The following is a 22,610-nucleotide window of genomic DNA, read 5'->3' on the forward strand; positions in this document are numbered from 1 at the left end:
CCCTTTCTTGTTAAAGGGCATAAATTCACACTATTTGTAATGAGTTTTAGTAACTGATTTTACTGCCAATCTTGTTATTATAAATTCTTTTATTTTATACTTATACTCATAATGAATTAGCAAGATTCTTAAATAGAATATATTTATTGTTGCATAACCTTATGTAAATCAATTTGTTTATATTTTTATATACATGCTCTAATTGAATGCAATGAATATTATCATTGGCAATTCATATTTTATTATGAAAGAATATTCGTCATATTGAAACTATAAAAGTTCATTGAAACTATAAAAATTCATTAAACGATGCTTATGAAAATTTTGGAAAATCATATGATTTGGTGCATTGATGAGTATGTTGGTAGAACCCCTATTGGTTATTGGTTATCCGGGGCTGACAAGCCCATAGAGTGAGGACATTATAGGAAATCATTGGATTTCCTTGGGTTGATGGAAGGTGATTGATATTTGATAAACCGACTATATTGTATGTATATAAATGTTAAATATAATAAGGCATGAATTAAAAATAATAAATGATTGGTAAGTTATTTGAGGTACAAGGATATTTAGTGTGCTCCATTTATAAGCATTTAAATGATTTGACATAGTAGCTATTTAATAATGGTATATCATCAAAAAATTATCTTGATCAGGCACGAATCTCGAGGCAAAATCAAACCGGAAACTTCAAAAACTAAATCCGGGATCACCTGAATTCCGATTTCAGCAATCTTAAAGTCAAACTGAGTGTCTCAGAAATATGAACCCAACGACACCAAATTCAACTCGATCTGAGCCTCCGAATTGAAGACCTGAAGAGTTATTGGAAGGTTCAAACCATAATTTGGATTATCAAACAGCTTTCAAACATGACATGCTTATAGTCGAATCAAGCAGCTCAACGAGACGAATCCAACGAGTCCAAGATCGCCGAATTCCAATATCATTAAGACCTTCAAATGTATGACAAACGACCCACGATCAAGGGATTCAATATCGACCGTTCATCTGAACCACTCCACACTTGCCCTTGATCATCTTCCTATTTACGGGTCATGCCATCCTAAAAAAAACTATAAATAACCCCTCATTTCTCTTGAGAGGGGACCCAACAAGAAGAAGAAGAAGAGAATGATAGGAGGGAAGAAACTCCTCCTCGACCACCGCCAAAATTTTGCCCGACGCCCAAGTGATGCCAGAATTTTGCCCGACTCCGAAGTGACGCTGGAATTCTGCCCGACGCCCAAGTGACGCCGGAATTCCGCCCGACTTTCCAGTGAAGCCAGAACTCCGCCCGATTTCTAAGTGACGCCATAATTCTAAGTAACTATGAATTCAGCTCGAATACAAAACTTGTTTGTATCTAGACTTCAATTCAAAAGTGAATCATTGTAATCTGATCATCCTAGATTTTAAGGATGAGTCAGCCTCTTAGATCTCAGACAAACACTAGTGGAATTCTTCCGACTGGGCATGACCCCGTGGTTTTTTCTCTTTCCAGGATTTCCACGTAAAAATCTCAGTGTATTTATTTTTCTTATGTTCATGTGCTGGATATTCGTACAACGCTAAGATGAAAAAATTTCTAACTCTAACACCGCGATATTCCAGCCTACAACAAGTATATACACCAGCATATTTCATTGTAGGAGACATGACATGCGTCATTGTCACTTTAATATAACGACGATAGGTTATTACTCTCACTTTTTGATTGTTCATACTATATACCACACTCCTTTGCTGTTTATGCTTTGATAAATGTTGGTTACTTAGTTTGATTTATCAAGCTCACCCATTGTCTCTTATTATAGCAGGTTCTTCAGACATTTTTAGCCAACAACCACTTCAGGAGCATAATTATCGACAGTAGATATTATAGTTAGTCTTTTTATATTTTTAGTAATTCTTTTATGTTATGTTGTTGTGAGTTTGGTTACTTCCCTTAATGTTGTTATTTCTTTCGAACTTACTTAACTTGTAGTAGTCATATTATCTTGATACAATTATTTGAATTCATATTAATGAAATGAATATTTGATTTTTTTCATTGCTTTTCTCTCATATAATTGGTTTATGCACTTCTCTTTTTGAGTACAAAGCATATATTCTAACTTTTCATCACGTTTTGTGCTGCTGAGATGTACCGTCTTTCAGACTCGAGATATGACAACAACTATAAAGAACATGTTAGATATTAACTTGCATGGTTGATCAGGCTGGTCTGTTTTTTATGCAGATTGTTACTCGTTAGATCTCAAGCTCAAGATCTTGTAGTTGGAGTCAAATCATCCAACCAGTAAATTATAAGGGGTATTAAAACTATTATTAAGGTACTTTAAATTACTAGATAATGTTAGTATTAAAATATTCCATTTATAGAGTTAATAAACGAATATCATTTCAGATATGCAGAATTTTAAAACTATTATTTGAATAGTTAATCATACTTTTTTTTTTTCAAGAAAATAAGTTTTGAAAGTGACATTACAAGGGTATGAAAATACTTCCAAAAAGATGTTTTGCATAATTGCATCCAACAAGACAATTCCTTCGCCAAAAAGTAGCAGCACACGCAGAAATAGAGAAACCAATTTGTATTAAAAGAGCCAGTTTTTGGTATCAAGCCCGAAAGATTTCTGATTTCCTATTAAAATTCCCCCACAAAGCCATTCTTTTTGTCGCAGGATCATGATGGTTTTTTAGAGTGAGCATTTTGACAATAAGAATATGTTAAATCTGTTATCAATATTCAATTTTGCCAAGTTTTCCATTTCCTCCTCCACTTTTACCCTTGGCGTACAAAAGAGAAAACCGAAAGGAAGGAACGAAGCGCAGAGGAAGAACAGCCTATAGTCGCTGGCGGTTCTTCGTACCAAAAAAAGACGGGTTGTCGCTGGCGGAAGGACGAAAAGGAGTTTTAGAGAGAGAAAAAGAGCGAAAATTGTGGAGATGCCAATCGCTTTTGATCTATGGAGGACTTTTTGGTAATGGGCGGCCCACGCAGGAGCTCGCTGTTATATCTCTACTTACCTTTCTTTCTCTTTACGCTTTACATCCATTCCGTGCCTCCTTCAATTGTTCTCGAACAAGTCGGTGGAAGATTGAGTCATGAAGATGTTTGATGAAACGAGTCTTTGAACTATTGGCGTTGAAGCGCAGAAAGGTCCAAAATTTCGAGGTGAATTTCACGTATTTCCCCCATTTTCTGCCGATAATATCCGTAGTTTTGTGAAGAGAAGCAGCTTGGTTTTTGTTTTCCTGAGCTGGTTTGCAGAAGGGAAGAAGTGACATCAAATATTGCTGAAAACAGAGGATTTGGAGATTCTTTTCTTGTGCTGTGAATTTAGAATCCAGTGGATCATAAATAAAATTCATTGTAAAGCTGGCAATTTGCAGTTCAAGTGCTGTCGTTTTGATTCGAGATTCCTGCTCCAAAGTGAAATTTCAACTTTCTAGATATAGCTTCTGATTCACATGCGATAGTTTTGTGAGGATGGAAGAAAAGGCTGTTATTTGAATTAAAAAAACAGGAAGAGAGGTGTGGGATTTGGTGTACAGAGGAAGAAAAGTTTCTGATTCCTTGCAGCCTAGGAGAACAGAAGCATCTCATGGGCTATAGATTTTGATTATTTTAGAGAACTGAAGTGCTGATATTGAAACTTTGTTTTGAGTGCCTAGTTGATGCAACTCTTCTTTGGCACCTCGTAGTGAATTCTTGTATGCCAGGTAATTTGGTTCTTTATTTAGCTTTTATTTGTAGTTGTAGTGATCTGGATTGTTGAAATGTCTATTAGGTCTCATGTTGTTCCATGAATTTAGAGCCCTCTTAGCATATTTTGCATCAGTCTAGTCTGTGATACACAAATTCCTTCAGTTGGATTAAAAAAAATGACAAATGACTACTTGAAAACTTGATTAGTGGATTATGAGTCATAAATTCTTTGATCTTCATAGGCAGAGATTAATCTTTAATGCGTTTCTGTGAGTTTTTATTAAGAGAAACTCTTGTAGAAGATGCTTAATATTATTGTAACTCGACAAATCTTTAAGATCAACTCATTTTGGTGATGTTGTTTAGCCTCTTTGTTTTTCAAGGCCTAATGTTGTATATTTTTATTTGTTTGAAAATATGACTAAAAAGAGTTGTATTGCACATGAACCTCTTGCGTAGCTTCATGATTATGAGCAACACACTTGTTGAGTAACTTTAACATCTCAATGAGAATAAAAATGCCTTTATTTTAGACCAACCAGCACATGTTTAGGTTAAACATCTATTCTTAAAAAAAGGTATTATATTTTGGCTTTCTTGATTCTTTAATCCAAATGGGCTAATCTACTCTTATTCAAATCCAACCTCCCTACTATATCAGGATTACCTCTATTTTAGAGATCCTGGAATAAGTTTCAACCCATTCAATCCAACCAAAAATATATGCACACACAAGAAAGAAATCTGTTAATTTTTTTCTTGAAGGCTAGAAATCTATCCCAAACATTTTATTAGTTGAAAGTAGAGCATAAGAAAAATTGAAAATAAATAGGCATGAAGCTAGTTGTAGAAAATTATGGCATAAGGCTAGTTATGTACCAAATTTCATAAAATGAGCTAATGAATATTTAGTTAAATAAGTTATAGGTTAAACTGAAGCATGTGTACTCTATTCGGAGAACTAAGGAACATACTAACTAAGTTAGAGCTTTACGATAGAAATCAGTTTAATTTTGATTCAATCCTTCAGATTAATAACCTTCTGTGACTAAATTTAACAAAAAAAAAAAAAAAAGCCAACCACTTGAATTCCTAAACCATTTGCAACTTATCAGAAGAAAAGCCTTCTTGCCTAATGGTTGCTATGCTTATCATGAAATGTATGTGAGGTTGGGATGTTTGAGTAAGTCAATGCTCTATAAACATCATTATACTGCTAGATGTTGGCTATATGAGGACATAAAGGGAAGCAAGAAAATGTAAAAGTCTGGAATAAATACACTGCTTCCTAGTAAAATGATGTAAATTCTACTATATGTATTTCACGGGACAATCTAAAAAAAAAATAGTTCACTATTTGTATGATGTTACCATGTCATTCTTTGATTTTTATTTTGTCTGTAGAGCTGAATTCTGACCTCTTTCTTTTATTCTGCTATCATATAGGTCCTTTTTTGGCTTAGTCTTCAATTTGCCAAGAGTTGCAGTTTGGCGCTAATAATGACAAAGAAACACAAACGTTTTACACGATGGAAAAAGGAGAATGTAGGTTGCATGCAGGGTCTGATCAGTATTTTTGACTTTCGCCGAGGACGTTCTACTCAAAGGTTTCTTTCAGATAAAAAATGTGGTAGTTCTAGAAATTTAGGTGAGAAACTCCTTAAGCAAGAGAATCATTCATTCAAGATGTGTAAAACTTGTATAATTCTTGGTACTTGAATATGCTTTCAAAATTCCTCCACTTTTTATATTAAGTACATGCTATTAACTAAATTCTTTTATGTGACAATCTACATACAACTCATAATATTCATTTTTTTTTTCATTTGTTTGCATTTTTCATGATGTTGGCATATAAGGAATGTTAGGAAAATAATATTAGGAAAGCTTTCGAGTTGGGGAAATATGTATTTATTCTCCTTTAATTGTTATTATTCTCCCCATTATTTGTTTTCTATTGTATTTATCTTATACACTTATGAATTGGCACCCATATTTAATGAATAAGATAACACAATCTTTCCTCACAAGATGATATCAGAGCTAGGCTAAAAAGCAAAGCATAGAATTCCTTGTTGCCCAATTTCTCTCCATTCTGCACCTTTCTTGCAAGGTATATAATCCCAAATAATGCCCAACTTCAAAATGCCTTATATTATGACTACTCTCTCTAGTTCTTCACATTACCAAACTATCCATCTCTATATGCAAATAAATTTGCTTTGAAGGTTGTTTCTAGCGATGGATAGAGTAATAGTGGTTGTGGCCATGCCAAAATACCTTTTCCTTTTCTCCTCATTGCAATCACACTAATCATCCTCCTGATCTTTATTGAGAGAAATTTGGTTATCCCTTTGTTGCTCAACATACTTTGACATTTAGTGAGACTCCCGGTGCCTTCTCTTTATAATCAGTTGCACTTTCTTATGAATACTATGACAGATTTCTTCAACAATCATAGCCATCTATCTTTGTCTTTTGTGTTGTCTCTTCATTTAGGTCTGTTGTAGCTGATTCAGTTGGTTTATCATGGGATTTAGATTTCAATTTTCTCTTCTCTAATGACATTTAACCGTCCTCTTTTTCATTGCTTCACATGTGCTCTCTTCCCCTGTTATTATTTTTTGATAGTTCACCTTCTCCCATTTCTAGAAAGCATGTTGCATATCTCTCAGAACCTGTCTTTTTCAATTAATTTATGATCTAATCACTAACTTCTTAAGACTCACAATTATCAGGAACCTTTAAATTCTCTCATGGTATTTTTCAAGATTTCAGCTCTAGAAAGAGGAAGGTCGCATAAACTACTTGACCATTGGTACTCCTTTCACCCTTTCTCCATATTTCGAGAACCATCAGTTGAATTTGTTACAACTTGGCCTGAAAGCTCAATTTAATGAGGCAAGAATATACGGTCAGACTATTATTACAGTTCTTTCAATAACAATGATTACTCAATGAACTAATGTCTAAAATATAATTGAAGAGCTGCTAAAACAAAAATTTTCCAATTTGAACATATAACAAAATAATTCTTACATATTTTCATTTGATTCTCTTATTCTTTATATAATATGTTCTCCTTAAGTCATTTAATCCATAGGAGATTTACCTGATATTTCAATTTAAAAAATTTGAGTTTTTCATAATAAACTCAACAGACAATTACAATTTATAGTATAACAATTTAACATGCATATAAGTAGTCATGTTCATTTGTCAAAATTTTTATTTAACATACATATAAGTATTTAATATAAATATAGATTAAAATTCCATTCATTTAAATAAAATTTATTCTTTTTACATTTTATTTATTATAGGAGCATCGTCTAATTTTGCACCAATAAAAGTACAATCATCTCCATTTTATTTTCCATTGAACGTGCCTGGCTATGTTGTGCCTCTGACGTGTACCATAAGAAGAGTATCATATTAGGCCGGCCTCTCCTGGGTCGACTGAACCGGTCCTTACTTACTCCAAGCGGGTCCCACATGGGGCGGAAATGGGCAAGAGGGGGGCGGAAGCCTTGGGGCCCATGATTGGGTTTAATTGAAGTGTTAGAGGGAAATTTTGAATGGGAAGGGGGGAAATTTGAATAGAAGGGCTGTTTAGGGATTTTTGTATGGGGGCTTTGGAGTTAATTAGGGGCTAAGGGGGATTTAGGGTCTAATCTTGAATTTGGGCTGATTTTTGGGATCTTCTTGGAGGCTTGGGCTCTAGTCTTCTTGGCTAGAGACTTTGGAGAGTTCTCTTCCTCTTGAATTGAAGAATTTTGTATAGTTGTTGTCTTCTTTCACCTACTAGTGGAACACAAGAGGTTGGCTTGATTTTCTTCGGATTTTTACTCAGTTTCTTTGTTGTTTTCCACGGTTTGGGGCTGTTTTCATGCTGCAAACAGCAGTTTCGTTGCTGTTTGTTCACCAACTTGTGATAGGTTTGCTTGCGAACTCAAGTATTACCTTAGGATTACTTGCGAACTCAAGTATTTCCTATCATATCACTTACCAATTTTCTAGTTTAGAACTAGTGGCTAATCACTTTAGCTAGCATTTCTTGTTTTCTCGATTATGTAACAAGCCAAAGCTATGAGATATATATGCACAAGCTTAAGGGAGAGAGTTAGCATATGATACATATTAAAAAATAATATTATGCAAGGTTTATATAATGGGGATTTCTAATTATGGGAAATATGTATGTTTTCACCCTTATGATATCTCCTATTTATTCATTCCTATTATATTCGGCATGGATGCCTATAAATAGACACTTATATGAGAAAATGATTAAAATAGTCCCTGATTTTTAATGAAGGATCAAAATGGCCCTCGACTATATTAAATAACCATTTTGATTCCACAAGTTTTTAAAGAGGAATGAAGATATTCCTATAGTGGGACTATTTTGATTCCTCTTTAAAGAGTTGAGGGACCAAAATGTTCTTTTAATATATTCGGCGACTATTTTGATCTTTCATAAAGAGCCGAGAGATCATTTTTCTTATTTTCTCACACCTACATTAAGTGAATACAGTACCTAAATCTATGATCTTAATGCATGGGAAATTTGTATGTTGCTACATTTGAATACAGGAGTATATGGTATACAATGTATGATATATATTATGCTATATTTTGCAAATAATGCTTGCCAATTTTCTTCCTTTACCATTACTATATATGCTTGGATGACCATCCTTCAACTTTTAGGTTCATTCCCATCACACTTAAGTACTATACTGCTGTCATTTCACATTGACTATGAATCTTGCTTTGACCATCAGTCCTACTAAGAATTACTTCCATACCAGCGCAAGAACTGCACTTCATGCTATATTAAATACAAAAATATTTTTATCATGATATTTTGGTTCTCTTGTTCAATCCCTTCTGTTGTTTATTCTCTTTTGCAGGCATTAGCAATTCAAGAAACAAAGTTGGTCTCCCATGTAATAATATAGAGGAAAATCATGGAGATGCTGAGAATATAACCCCCATATCTGTAAGTTAGCATTATCCTCCTCCTAGAAGCAAATATTTGCGAATTTACATGGTTGAGAAGAAAAAAAAAAACACTTAAAGTTTGTAATTGAGTGGCATTTCGATTTCTTCGTGTTGACTCCTAATATGCGTTATCCAGCAGAGAATTGCAATTTAATGAAAACTTGGCCTGTTTGTTTCAGGATACTGAACCTGAGGAAGATAACAGGGTTGATTTGGGTGTTTCTAGTTTCAACACACTCAGGAAAAAAGAAATTCCAAGATCAAATCACTCGAGGAAGGAATTTGATTCAAAAATAGAATGGATAAAAGCTGAGTTGGGAATTGGAGCCAATGTTGAGAAGAATCACAAGGAATCAACTAAGAATGGTGTAGTTGGCTCTAAAAATAATTTAAATTCTTCTCCAAGTTTGATGTCACAGCAATCCGATTATCCCAATATGTCAACATTGCTTTCATCTGACATAGACCTCGGTGAATTTATGTTAGATTACTGCAAAAATGGCTTGTATTGGGAAAGAAAACAATTTGAATATGAAAATAAGACAGGTCAGTTTCCTTTCCCTGCAATTGAGAGCGATCTAAAAATGAGTGAGGATGATGTTGCATCTGTGACTGTTCTTCAGAAGGCCATTGTTGATTTAAGTGAGGCCTTTCTAAGACAGAATTCTATCAACTCAAGTGAGAACAAAGAGGTTCATCAACCAAAGGACATCGTTAATGTGTTCGAGATTCTGAATTCAAACAAGGAGCTATTCCTCGAGATTCTTCAAGATCCAAATTCACCGATCCGAAAGCATATTCAAGAATTTCAAAATGTTCAATGTGGTAAAGCTTCTATACAAAATCAGTTGTTCAGTGAACTCCCAGTATCAAAAAGGTTTCAAAAACAAAGTGGTCCTTACTCATTTCGGACAAAAGATAAGTTAACAGTAGTGTGCCAATCAAATGAAAGAGATGATGCTAAAGGTCCAGACACCATTGTTGTTTTGAAGCCCACTCAGTTGAGAAATCAAAATCTTTCAAGTATGATAAATCCAATAGCTTCTATTCCATCATATTGTAATATTGAAAACAAGGAAGATAGAGAAAGGCTTTCCTCTAATTTTTCTGTCAAAGAAATCACGAGGAGGTTCAGAAATGTAATTGGACCAAGCAAAAGGGGGAAGGACCGAATTGCCATGGATGGCATTATGCATAAAATCCCATATGGTAAAGAGATATCAAGAAAGAATGCAACTTCTAGCAGTAGAGAACACACTGAAAATGGCAGAGAAAATAGATCGGATACCAAAGAAATTCAGAAGAAAAATCATAGATCGGATACCGTAGAAATTCAGAAGAAAAATCAATTTTCAATTGCTTCGAAAACTGCTGGTCGCAAGAAATTGAGCAAAAATGCTGCTCCTAGTGTGCTCTACACAGAAGCTGCTTTCTGTGATGAAGCCAGGAAAAATCTTGCTGAGTTTCTTCGTATTTGTAGTGAAAACGAATCATTGCCTTCTATTCAGGTATCAAAATCCTTGGGTAGAATACTTTCTTTTCCTGGATTTAACTCTCCAAGACATAATCTGGCAAGAGAGAAGGATGCCAAGGAAGCCGAGTCTCTTCAGGAAAACACTTCTTTACTACAAAAGCAAAAAAATATTGCAGAACATTTGGATCTTTTGAGGCATAAGGAGAGCTTCCCCAGCACTGATAAAATCCCGGAAGCTGTAAATGGTATTCTTAGCCTCTGTAAACAGTGCCTTTAAATTTCATTTTTCTTTCTTAGTGTTTCTGATCTGCTAGTTCTGAAATCTGTACAGAGATTATGGAGATTGTGGAAGTTGAAGACAAAGAATGCATTCAAATTGAAGAGGCTAGCCAACTAGAAGCACAGTCTATGTTGACTATCAATGAAGATGATCTTCCCAGTGGAACATTAGTGGAAGAAGAATCTTCCATGCTACTAGAGCCAGTGAGTTGGTGGTCAATAAGCAGCCTTTGCATGATTACCACTGTGAACTTGAATTAACAAATTAGTTTCTCCCAGGAACAATCAGAAGCGAAGACTCTTATGCCCTCGAGTTCTTCAGAAAAACAAGTACTTAAAGATGCTGATTGTGCTGTAGAGAAGGCCGTCCGTCCAAGTCCAATTGCAGTTCTTGAACCTCTCTTCCTTGAAGATCCCGGCATGATAACAGATCATGGTATATAATTGAAGTACCTTTCTATTTCACTTCTGTTTTTGCTTTACGTTAAGGTTTCGTTTGAGACAGCTTTCTTACTGCTTCTTAAAGCAGCTTTTTAGTATAAAAATCTTAATTTTTAAATTAGAAAGCTGTTTTAAGAAGTAATAAAAAGCCGTCTCAAATGAAGCCTAAATCTTGCTTCATCAAACTGACTTCCAACATTCTCTATGCAGCAACCACTCTTGAGACAAAAACAAAGCCTAGAGAATCTCAAATTGATGACTCTGCAGCTGCTTCAGGCTCACCAGATTCTGAAGAAGACTTAATAACATGTTCAGAATTCGATGAAGCTTTGTTGTTTGATGAATTGGAAGTCTCCTACAGCTTGTTTATCGATGATCCAAAGCTTCTCTTTGATTCCATAGATGAAGTGCTTACTGAAATCAAGGAGAGGCATTTCAGTTGCACCCCTTGGGTTTCTTTAATCAAGCCAACCATTTGGTCTGTACCTAAACAAGAATATTTCATGAAGGAAGCATGTAGAAGGATAAATTGGCATTTGGATGTGCAGTCTCCAAGCACATTGAAGGATGCTGTAAAGAAAGATTTGGATGGTACAATTTGGTTTGATCTTCAGTTTGAAGCTGAAAGAGCAGTTGATGAGATTGGAGATGCCATTTTAGATTATCTGTTTGAAGAAACAGCATTGGAATTGTGGGATTGATCTGGAGTGTTGAAGGCAGCAAATAATGGTTGAAAAAACAACAGCTTCTTAGCACATAATTTTTTTCCACATTAAAGGGTGTGTTTAACGAGAGATTATTCTGTGCGGACATTAGACGGTCCGGAGACTTACCAGAACACTCCACGTCACCCGGTAATGAACAAAAAAGTGACATGACACATTTTAGTCGGTCTCCGGACGCCGTCTGGGGCCCGCACAAAATAATTTTTCGTGTTTAACATAGACATGGCTCAACTACCAGTGTTTGTAGAAACAGAGGAATGTGATCTCTCTCTCTCTCTCTCTCTATCTATCTATCTATCTATCTATTCTGTATATACCTGCTGAATTTGACCAGCTGTAGTTTTGAGGAATTCTTTTCCTTTTGGTGACCTGAAAATGGTGGAGATTTGGAGTTGATAGGTGCTGAATATCTTATTTTGTTTGTTTATTACTTTTTGTTCACACTAATATTTTTATGGCTGCTTTAAAAAATAAACAAGCTATTGTGCAACATAATCCAAATCCTCACCAATAGATCTAGCTCAAGCAGCATATTTATTGGTTGTTAGGGTAGAGATCTAAGTCTGAATTCTCTTTTACATTGAATTGTCTTAGCTCTGTGTGTCTAATTTATATTTCGTTTGAGACAACTTTTATACTGCTTTCTAAAGCAACTATTAAGTATAAATTTTTGTATTAGAAAGTTGCCTTAAGAAATAGTAAAAAAGCGGTCTCAAAGAAATCCTTAGGCTTTGTTTGGGAGAGCTTTTTTACTGCTTATTACAACAGCTTTTTAGTTCAAATTTTTAATTTTTATACTAGAAAACTACTTTAAAAAACAATAAGAAATCCGTCCCAAATGAACCCTTAATCTCTAATTGATCTTGTGACTACTTATCAGTAACTAGCCCTATGCTTGCTTTCAATTAAAAAAATATTTGAAATATATTTCTAATATCATCATCATCATTCATTAGCGTTATCCCAACTATTTGTAGTTGACTTTATCAAATCTTTTTTTTTTCTATTCATTCCAACAGAGTTTTGATTGAGGTGCTAAATATATTTGTTTTGCATGTCTTCTATCCATGTAATCTTAACTCTACCTCTTCTCCTCCCTAACCCATTGATAATAATTTTATCTATTCATTTAATGCTATTTTTATTACTCTTTATTGTGGATGTCTAAAAGAATTAAATTTATTTTTAATTTTATTATCACAGTATATGTCACTCTAATATATATATATATATATGCATTCTTTAATATTATATATTAATGATATTAAAAGATAATTATTAATATCAAAACCACAAAATTATATATTAATTTTTTCAATTTTTATTCCACTAATTTTATGTTCTCTGTAATATGAACATATTTTTCATTACTATAATTTTTCATCTATTTTAATGATTGTGTCACTACTAATGACTATGTCCAAAGCTCCTTTCATTCGCTTTTTATACTCCTTTATTAATTTCCTTAAAAAAATCCTCTTACTTAGTAGATTCTCATTGCATGAAATTAAATTTGTTCTCCAAAACTTAGGTAATTCGCCTCTTTTATATCATAGTCATTGTTAGACTTGTTGTTCTTCTTATGAGAATTTGGCTCTTAATAGAACTTGTTGTTCTTCATAATGGAGAAAAAAAAATATTTTTATCCAATGTCAGTTGATGGCCGGGAGGAAGTTTGGCGATAGCTAGTGGTCGAGCAGAAGTCCAACGCCATTCGATGGCCTGGCAAAAGTCTGGCAAAAGTTTAGAAATTATTAGTTGTCGAGGAGGAGTCTGGTGGCAAGATAACTCTGATTTATCTTCATTTCTTCTCTTCTTTCTCTTTCTTCTCTAGTTCCCCTCTAAATGAAGAATAATGTTTTTTTGGAATTGGCATGGCCATTAAATATGGATAAGATCAAGAGCATGTTAGAAGTGTTTTGAATGGACAACCGATATTGACTCCTTTGATCATAGACCATTTATCGAGTAAATATGGAATTGACATGGCAAGTTCGACGATTATCAGTTGTCGAGGAGTCTGGTGGCAAGAGAATTCTGATTTATCTTCATTTCTTCTCTTCTTTCTCTTACTTCTATAGGTCCCCTTTAAATGAAGAATAACTTTTTTTGGAATTGGCTTGGCCAATAAATATGGATAAGATCAAGAGTATGTTGGGAGTATTTTGAATGTACAGCTGATATTGACTCATTTGATCATAGACCGTTTATCGAGCATTTGAGTATCTTAATTATACTAGAATTCAACAATCTTGGGCTCGTTGGATTCATCTCGTCGAGTTGCTCAATTTGACTATAAGCATTTCACATTTGGAAACCATTTCACCATCCAATTTATGGTTTGAACCTTCAAAATCCGCTTCGGGTCTTCGATTTAGATCCATTTGGACTTGGTTGGGCCGCTCCAAAGTCTTTGCGTTCATCTTTTCGAGATGTTTAGTTCGACTATAAGTTTGCTGAAATTAGAGTTCGAATGGTCTCGTATTTAATTTTGAAAATTTCAAACTCAAATTTGCCTCAAAATTCGTGCCCGATCAAGATTAATTTGCAATTATATATCAATCTTAAATCTCTCATTTTAAATTTTCTCCAAGCATTGCTTTCATATTTCTTTATATCTTTATTTTTAAGCAAAATCCTACTTTATTTACTTATAATGCATCTAATTTGGTGATAGGCTCTAGATCTCTTATATCTGGCCTTAGTTATTATATACATTTTATTTTCCTCTCTTTTTTTTTTTTTTACAGTATCATACCTATTATGCCAATCCTACAAAAGTGCTACATTTGCTCTGCTCCCTCCTCTTTGCAAGATGATCCATAATTATTATAAGCCTCAATAGTATTAAATCTTTTAGAACTCTCTCCTAAACCCTAAACTGAATGAAACACCACAATAGTTTTATTACATGAAACTATGACAGGCTGATTTCATACATTCCACTTCAGGAGGAAAGCAAAACACACTCTTATAATTTTTACAAAACTTACTTCAAATTCATGCACAGAAAAGCTAGAACTTGAGCAAATCCTGCACAAAATATAGAAATTTGATACATTCTGTGCTGAGATGTAGTTACATGATGAAAAATCCGAGAACCAGCTCTTGCCATTCATGCGACTGTAGAATGTACATAAGAAGAAATTATTAGGTGCAGACATCAGACGGAGAGAATCATCTGAATTTCTTTTTATCTACAGTAAAAGCACAGTCAAAGCATTGCTGCTACAGTAACTGCGATTTTATTGTAGACAGAAGAATTCCAAATGATTCTCTATGTCTGGTGCCACACCTAATAATTTGCCGTACATGAGACCTTTCCCCTCAGCTTTAGCTGGTTTTCACTGGCTTTAAACATGTGGATCATCTCGTTTATGCAGAATCAGGTTGATGAAGATACAATGATCTCTGCCTCTTCAAGTCTGTAGATAGATCAATTCTATCATATAACCTTCTGTGTTTGTACAATAACAGTAAGAAAATTTAAACAAAATAAAATGAGTTCAATCAAATACAGCATGAAATCCTAGTATTAGATTTGCTACACAGACGATTGACAGAAATTTTTTACTAATTGCTCTATCTGACTGTATATTAAGTTAGTAGAAGGTTTAGGGATTACAATCAGTCATGGTCACAAAAATTTTAAAAGTATTACTATTCTACATGGAGGATTGCGCTGCAAGTTGCAGAGAGACTGAGTAGCAATTATTCTGTGCGGATGCAGAACGAAATTCATCATCCGGAGACCAATCAGAATGCATCACGTCAGTAGTACCAAGCACGGTACCGAGCGGTACCTAGCACGACACCGAGCTGCGGTACCGAGCGGGGTGATGTGGCACATTCTAGTTGGTCTGGACGACGTTCGACATCCGCACATAATAATTTTCCTTGCAGGAGAGAGCTCTGAAAGAACAACAACTTTCCTGGTCGCTTATGACACACTTCCAAAGTAAAAGTTCCCTCATATAGATGGGAGAAGAAACTCAAACAAAGTTATAATACAACATAGTAGAAAGTTTTTTTTTTTCTTATCGATAGTAGATCACTGATTAAAGCTATAAAGATAATCGGTGGAGCTGAGAAGATTCTCTCAGTATTAAAGTAGCTTTATAAAAAGCTTAAATAGCTATCTTATTAAGATACTGAGGTAAGATTCCCTTATTGGGTATGGTGTACAATTGAGTCATTTAATAGCTTTGGGTTTATAAAATTTTGGTTGAGAAGACTCTCAAAAGCTTGTCTGCATTGGCTCAAGCTCGGGATCATTGTGATCTTGGCTCTACTGATTACAGAGCCAAACTTCATTGAAGCAGCTGTTCTGATTTCTTATAAAAATTGTCACTTGAAATTTTTGTTGGTTTTTTCAATTTCTAAATTGTTTATGTTCTTCTTGCTACAACTCTGAGTGTTAACACAAAGAAACGGTATAATATAGTGTATTCTTACATTTTGGAAGATAAGAACTTAATACGGTGAAGACATCAACACTTGGAAATCATGAGCACTTACAGACTTCAATACTACAAGATATCTCTTCAAAAAAATTAATAGAGAAACATTTACCCTATTCAATATTTTAGATATTAAATCAAAATTTTTAAATTTCAAGGAGACTAAGAAGGACAATTTAATTTGATTTCAACTTTCTGTCATCTATGTTGAGTATAAGTGTGGGCTCCAAAAATTCGGCCCCGGCCTCCACTCGACCGTTGCTTTTTCTTTTCGTGGGAGTTTTAACGGAATAAGTTTTGGGATAAATTTTGGAAGGCAGATGGGTTTGTAGATATTTCGCCCTCATTTTACGAGGACTTTATGATCTGAGTTCTGGTTTCCTATAGGCGCAAGCCCCTATAGTTAATTACGCCTCCCAATCATGAGAGAGAACTTTCGATTAAGGCTAGTCGTCAATCAGATACCTAGAAATATGTGTTATCTGGCATATAGTAGCAGCATGAACGTTCCAGAAATGATTGAATTGATATTTAAAATGGAAAATTTAGCACCTGCACTTAAACAGATGGGGGAGAATAGATGATGGACCGATCAAGTATCTCATGGTTCCATCGTCCCGGCCATCGTGGTCCCTGGTCTAACTTATCAGAGGAGGTAGTCGACCCAACCTGACAAAAGAATCATTGTCGACAGCCATGGGTACTCATGCTCTAATGGCTCGTCTCACTAACACCAGCCATACTGGATTCCGTTATAATATATCCGGCGTTGCCATTATTTAGCCTCCCATGACATTTAGTCATTCCTGACAAGACGCACACTATTTTCGAACTCCAAGGTCATTCGTGGAATCTCCGACCCTCCAATAGCACCTTGGCACTTCTCGTTCCCAAGCTCTCCATACTCATCAACGCCTTGATGGATCTCTTGATCTCCTTTTTCAGTTACACCCCTCAACCTGTTCCCAACCTCGTCACCTCTTGAAGATCTTTCCTCTAGACTGATGAATTTGCTCTTATGACTATTGACTCTAATCCAAGGCTGTGAAACCGGACCGGACAACGAACCGGAAGAAGGAGAGGTATCACGTTCGAGCCTGTTTCAAGCCGGTCTAATTGGGGTCGAACGATGACGTATAATAATAATATTAATTAAATTTAATAAAAATTAACATAAATAATACTGTTATCATTCAAAGTTTTCAGGCAAAAAATTAAATTAAAAGAAAAAACTATGCAATAAATTTTTATATAATTAAGTAAAGAATTATATTAAATCTCACATAAAAGAAAAAAATTCTAAATCTCATATTTATAAGAATTTACACTCATAAAAATATGATAATTTTAAATTTAAATATTTTTTGAATTTTAAATTTAATTTTTAATGTAATTAAATTATATATAACCATATAATTTAATATAAAACAATATTTAATATAAATTTAATTATAACATAGTTTATAAATTTAATATAAATTATTCTATTATATATTAAATGATTAAATATATTTACATGTTTATGTTGTATATCAAATTTCTTTTTATACATTATATTTAAATATATTAATAAATAATTAAATTTTTAACATAAAATTATTAATGATAATTATTTTTATAGTGTATAAAAAAATAATTTTTTATTATTAACTAATAAATAAGTTTCATTTACATAAAAAATAATTAATTAAAAAATTTGTTTAAAAATAGTTTTTATATGCATTATATATGTTATGAGTTCATTTACATCTCAACTCTTTTCTTTAGTCCCACACCACTTGAGAAGACTTTCTTGTTATTGTTTACATAGCATTTTGAGTTCTCTTATGTTAAGAGCTCACATGTACCACCACTCCATGTGAAATGCTTCATGATGCATGTGGAGATAAATGTTTTATAATAAAAGATATATTATTATTAATTAAATTTTTTAAATATATATGTTAAATTATTTATTTAAAAAATATTTAAAATTTTTTAAACCCTAAACCCTAATAATAGTGTGTTTAATTTAATTTAAGAGTTTTAATATTAATATTTATATTGATAATGATTAAGTTTAATATTTATTTAATATTATATAATTTATTTAACTAATATTAATAAAAAAACTTGAACCGACCGGTTTTAAAAAACTGGGACCGGTTCACCGGTTCACCGGTTGAACCGGCAGTTCTACCCAAAATCGGCCTGTCCAATGTGCCGGTCCGATCCGATTTTTAAAGCACTGCTCTGATCCCCCACTCTGGGATCCATCCCCTGAACCCTCTAGTAATTCTAAATACGACGATGATACCCCACTTACTAATTATCTCTACCGTCATTTCCATTTCCCTGAGCACTCCATCGTCTCCTGGAAGGTGGTGGGGAGTCCTTATAATAGTGTTGTTCTGATTTCTGTAAACCCCAAGCCCACGATCCTAAAAGCAAAACTCTCTGGTATCAGAGCCTAATTGGGCAAAAACTAAGAAGTTACATGAGTAAAATACTGGCAATAGAATTAACTGGGATTACTTGTTAAAGGAAATAATTCCAAACTAAGACGCGGTGCCTTGATTTATAAGTTAGTAATCCGCGTGGCCACTTGAGATCGCCGAGAACAGTAGGCGCTGGCCTGACATGAACATGATAATTCAAGATTACACTGGAACTTAGTATGGATATTGAATCTGTTAACAGTAAAACCACACGATTTTAGGGAAAACATAAAATGAACTACTCATACACTGACGAGTTCATGTCCGATTGGCGACTATCTAGTTCCAGTGCTAATTATAAGACTGCATTAAAGCCAACAGAGAATATCGAACTCCCTGCACTTGGGTTCGTTAATCCATTTGAAAGTTGTAATAGTAGTGCTACTTGCTTAAACACTTTAATTAAGTAGAACAACACTATTATACACCTGTTGTTACAAAATCTTGAAAATGTTAGAGATTTAGAGGAACAAATTAGGAAATTACAAATTTCCCCTATCACAACAGCTCATTCCTTTGAGCAATCCCTCTCGTCTCTACAAACACAATTACAAAACTTGTCTATTGGAGAAAATAAGACCATCCCAAAAATATTTAAAACAAAAGGACAGCTATTTGCCTTCCAAGACCCAAAGAAAATACTTCTTGCAGAGAAACAGAAAGCCGTCTAGATGGCTTCGTCATCACGATCTACCACTTCGACTCTACTACCATCTCTTTCTGTTACCAATCCACCGCAACATTCCAACACTGTTGAAGACCAGATTCGTGGATATCGCCTTAGATCCCGGCTAGCCTATGAGCTACAAAGAAGGATGCCAAAAAGGAATTCATATCACCCAACACTGGAAAGTCAACTTGACCCAGAAGCAGAGTTACAAATTTCTCAACAAAAAAGAGCAAGTCTGGTACCGGCCGAAACACTGTACGAAGATGGATGGTCTTCCCAACCCCATCGCGTCTATCACGACCCAACCCGACCGGAACGAATTCCTTCGCATCGGGCCGCGACAAATATTGAAAATCCAGGATCTAGTTTTGGAATTTGCTTAAGAACTTTCTTCCAAATATTCAAACAAACAGAAACACAGAGCTGTTATTAACTCCTTTCATTAAAATAATCATCAACTATTTTCTTCTTTCTTTCATTAAAATAATCATATATATTACAGTGCATGGCTACAGACAGAAAGAACAGAACAGAAAAGCCATGACTGTACAAAAATCAAAAATACAAAAATACCTAATCACTGATCAGACACTGAACGGCTAATTCAAGACTTCCTTCCCTTTCCCAGAACCTGAAAATCAAGCAGAAAATAAGGATGAGCTAACAGCTCAGCAAGACTACAATCGCCCATCAAAATCTCTAGAATTCACCTCAGAAAATACATCAGAAGCAGTTATTCGAATAGCCGTACAGAAATCGTATAACAGACTGAACAAATACTTGATCAAATAGAAATCAAATCACAAATACATGAATTCAAATCAGAGTGCAGAACAGATCTTATAAAACTTTTAAATCACAGAACGGATCGGATCGTACAAATCAGAATTCAAATAAAATAAAATCACATTTCAGATATCACATATCACATATCCCTAACCTTGACAGAATCACGACGGATTCTGGCCCCTTATGCCTCCCTTCCCAGACACTGACAGAATCTCAGATTCTGGCCCCTTATATCTCCCTTTGTGCTTATAGCACCAGAACAGAATAGATATACATAATATTCAGAACATAACTTATTTTCAGATTTCTCAGAATTCCCTGACACAGACAGAATCTCAACGGATTCTGACCCCTTATAACTCCCTTCTGATAGCACATCACATCAGAACATTTAATTCAGAAAATCAAATTTCGTCAGAAAATCGTCAGCGACATAACGACAATATATGGAATTTACACAAAATTCACAAATTCACAAATTTTCCAAATTACCACAAATAATACACAACAACATTGTAAGACTTTTATTGTACTAAAGAAACATTTTTCAACATCCAGATAATTCGTAGTTCAATTAAAACGCCGTAGAATCCAAAATACCCGGTAAAAATCTTCTAGAAAATACTCAAAACGTGCACAAATATCATCTCAGAAACATACCAAAAGTTACGCGGTAAAAAGTTAATCAGTACAAAACAGAATCAATTATTCGCTAACGGAGACAAAAGTCAAATAGAAAAGTCGTCAAAATCTTCGTTTCTGAAAATTGAGAAAGGCGGAATGTGTCTTACCTCGAGTCGGTCAACTTTCTCAATTGCAGTTACGGACGGAAACGAACAGAAGTCGCCCAATAATCACTTTTTCTTCTTTTTCCTTCAATTTTCTCTCTCCTGCCCTTTTCTCTCTCTTCAAAATATCTCATTTCCATATATATCCAACCAGATCATCCCGGACGATCCAAAATCGTCCCGGGACAATTCGCCCTCTGGACGAATTTCGTTCAGACGAAATAGTTATCGTACCTGGACGAGTTGCTCTCTGAAAAAATTTCGTACGGACAAACCTCATTTCGTCCTAGGACGAACTTCTTTGTCCCCAAAACCTGTACAAACCTGTACCGATCATCCCCGGACGATCCAAATTTATCCTGGACGATCCTAGAAGGAAAAAACAGCTTTCACAGCGTCTACCAACACTACTATGAAGAACGAGTTCTTACTGTTTATGAGCATCAAGTCAACCTACCTTTCATCCGAAATCACTCATATCAACGCCTTGTTCAATCAGGCATGCAACATATTGACCTTGGCTTGATTATGGTCCGCATCTAAACCTTGCACATACGAGATGCTGGTACAACTGCTTTAATAGTCCCCGAGACACACTATGGCATTATGATGTTTTTATCATCGGCACCATGGAAATCGATCTCTCCTCCGATACTCAACTAGTATATATTGCCCCCTACCTAATGATGTCTATTCATGACTTCATGAATCATGTGGAACTAATCATCATGACCCATGGATATGACGAGTGGCAAGGTGGTGAATCCAACCTACTTATTACTCGTGCTCTAGTGGCTCGTCTCACTAACACCAGCCATACTGGATTCTGTTATAATATATCCGGCGTTGCCAATTATTTAGCCTCCAATGGCATTTCAGCCATTCCTGGCAGACACCACACTATTTCTGAAATCCAAGGTCGTTTGTGGAATCTCCGACCCTCCAATAGCACCTTGACACTTCTCGTTCTCCAAGCTCTCCATACTCATCAACGCCTTGATGGATCTCTTCGACTCTCCTTTTCTAGTTAGACCCCTCAACCTGTTCCCCCATCTCCATCACCTCTTGAAGATCTTTCCTCTACTCCTGATGAATTTGCTCTTATGACTATTGACTCTGATCCCCCACTCTGGGATCCATCCCCTGATCCCTCTAGTAATTCTGAATCTGACGATGATACCCCACTTACTGATTATCTCTACCCTTCATCTCCATTTCCCGGAGCACTCCATCATCTCCCTGGAAGGTGGTGGGGAGTCCCTATACCCCGACCTTCAACTCGAACCTGAACCTGAGAACCCAAAACCTCATTTTATTTGGGAACAATATATTGCTGGTGATCCTACAATCGGACCACTTGGAGAAACCCATGGTAAATATACCTATATTGTCCATTATACACCCCCTGCATCCTCTGCAATCCCGATTGAACAAATCCAGCCAACCAGTTAGGATGAACCTGAAACAGATTACCCCCCATTCAACATCCCGGATTTTAATCCACCACCGGAGCCACCGGTAGACCTTCACAAACATGCTATACCATTGATGACCAATTGGCTGAGTTAGACTATCCCAAATTACGAAAGATGGCAACAAAAGCAGAAAATCTATATGTCTCAGTCTCCTCAAATTATCTCCCACCAAATGAACCAATAATGGGACCAGTCATGTAATATCAAAAATCTGCTCCAGGATCGTCCCAGGACGATCCCGATCAGTTAAGAAATTGCTCTAGAATTTGCCCAGATTTGTTCCAGGTGTTTTCCTGTAGGCATC

At 35.1% G+C, this 22,610-nt stretch overlaps 2 protein-coding genes across 5 annotated transcripts in view; one reads left to right on the forward strand and one right to left on the reverse strand.

Moving 5' to 3' along the window:
* Positions 1–2,553: 2,553 nt before the first annotated feature.
* On the forward strand, positions 2,554–12,077 carry LOC110097918. Its single transcript, XM_020824572.2, has 7 exons — positions 2,554–3,735; positions 5,168–5,369; positions 8,638–8,726; positions 8,908–10,447; positions 10,534–10,685; positions 10,761–10,917; positions 11,133–12,077. Exons 2-7 carry the CDS (start codon positions 5,222–5,224, stop codon positions 11,621–11,623), a joined length of 2,577 nt encoding a protein of 858 aa, XP_020680231.1. The 5' UTR covers positions 2,554–3,735; positions 5,168–5,221; the 3' UTR covers positions 11,624–12,077.
* A 2,456-nt stretch (positions 12,078–14,533) lies between these two features.
* Positions 14,534–22,610, reverse strand: part of LOC110097903 (kinesin-like protein KIN-10C) — a 31,914-nt gene continuing 23,837 nt past the window's right edge. The window contains exon 16 of one of the 4 annotated variants that reach the window (XM_028701453.1): positions 14,534–15,072. The gene's annotated coding sequence lies outside the window, so the exon portion shown is untranslated. The remainder of the gene's footprint in view (positions 15,073–22,610) is intronic. The other 3 variants (XM_028701455.1, XM_020824544.2, XM_028701454.1) reach the window with 3 other exon arrangements.

Source organism: Dendrobium catenatum, unplaced genomic scaffold (assembly GCF_001605985.2).
Source record: "Dendrobium catenatum unplaced genomic scaffold, ASM160598v2 fragScaff_scaffold_1720, whole genome shotgun sequence".
Classification (NCBI taxonomy): Eukaryota; Viridiplantae; Streptophyta; class Magnoliopsida; order Asparagales; family Orchidaceae; genus Dendrobium; species Dendrobium catenatum.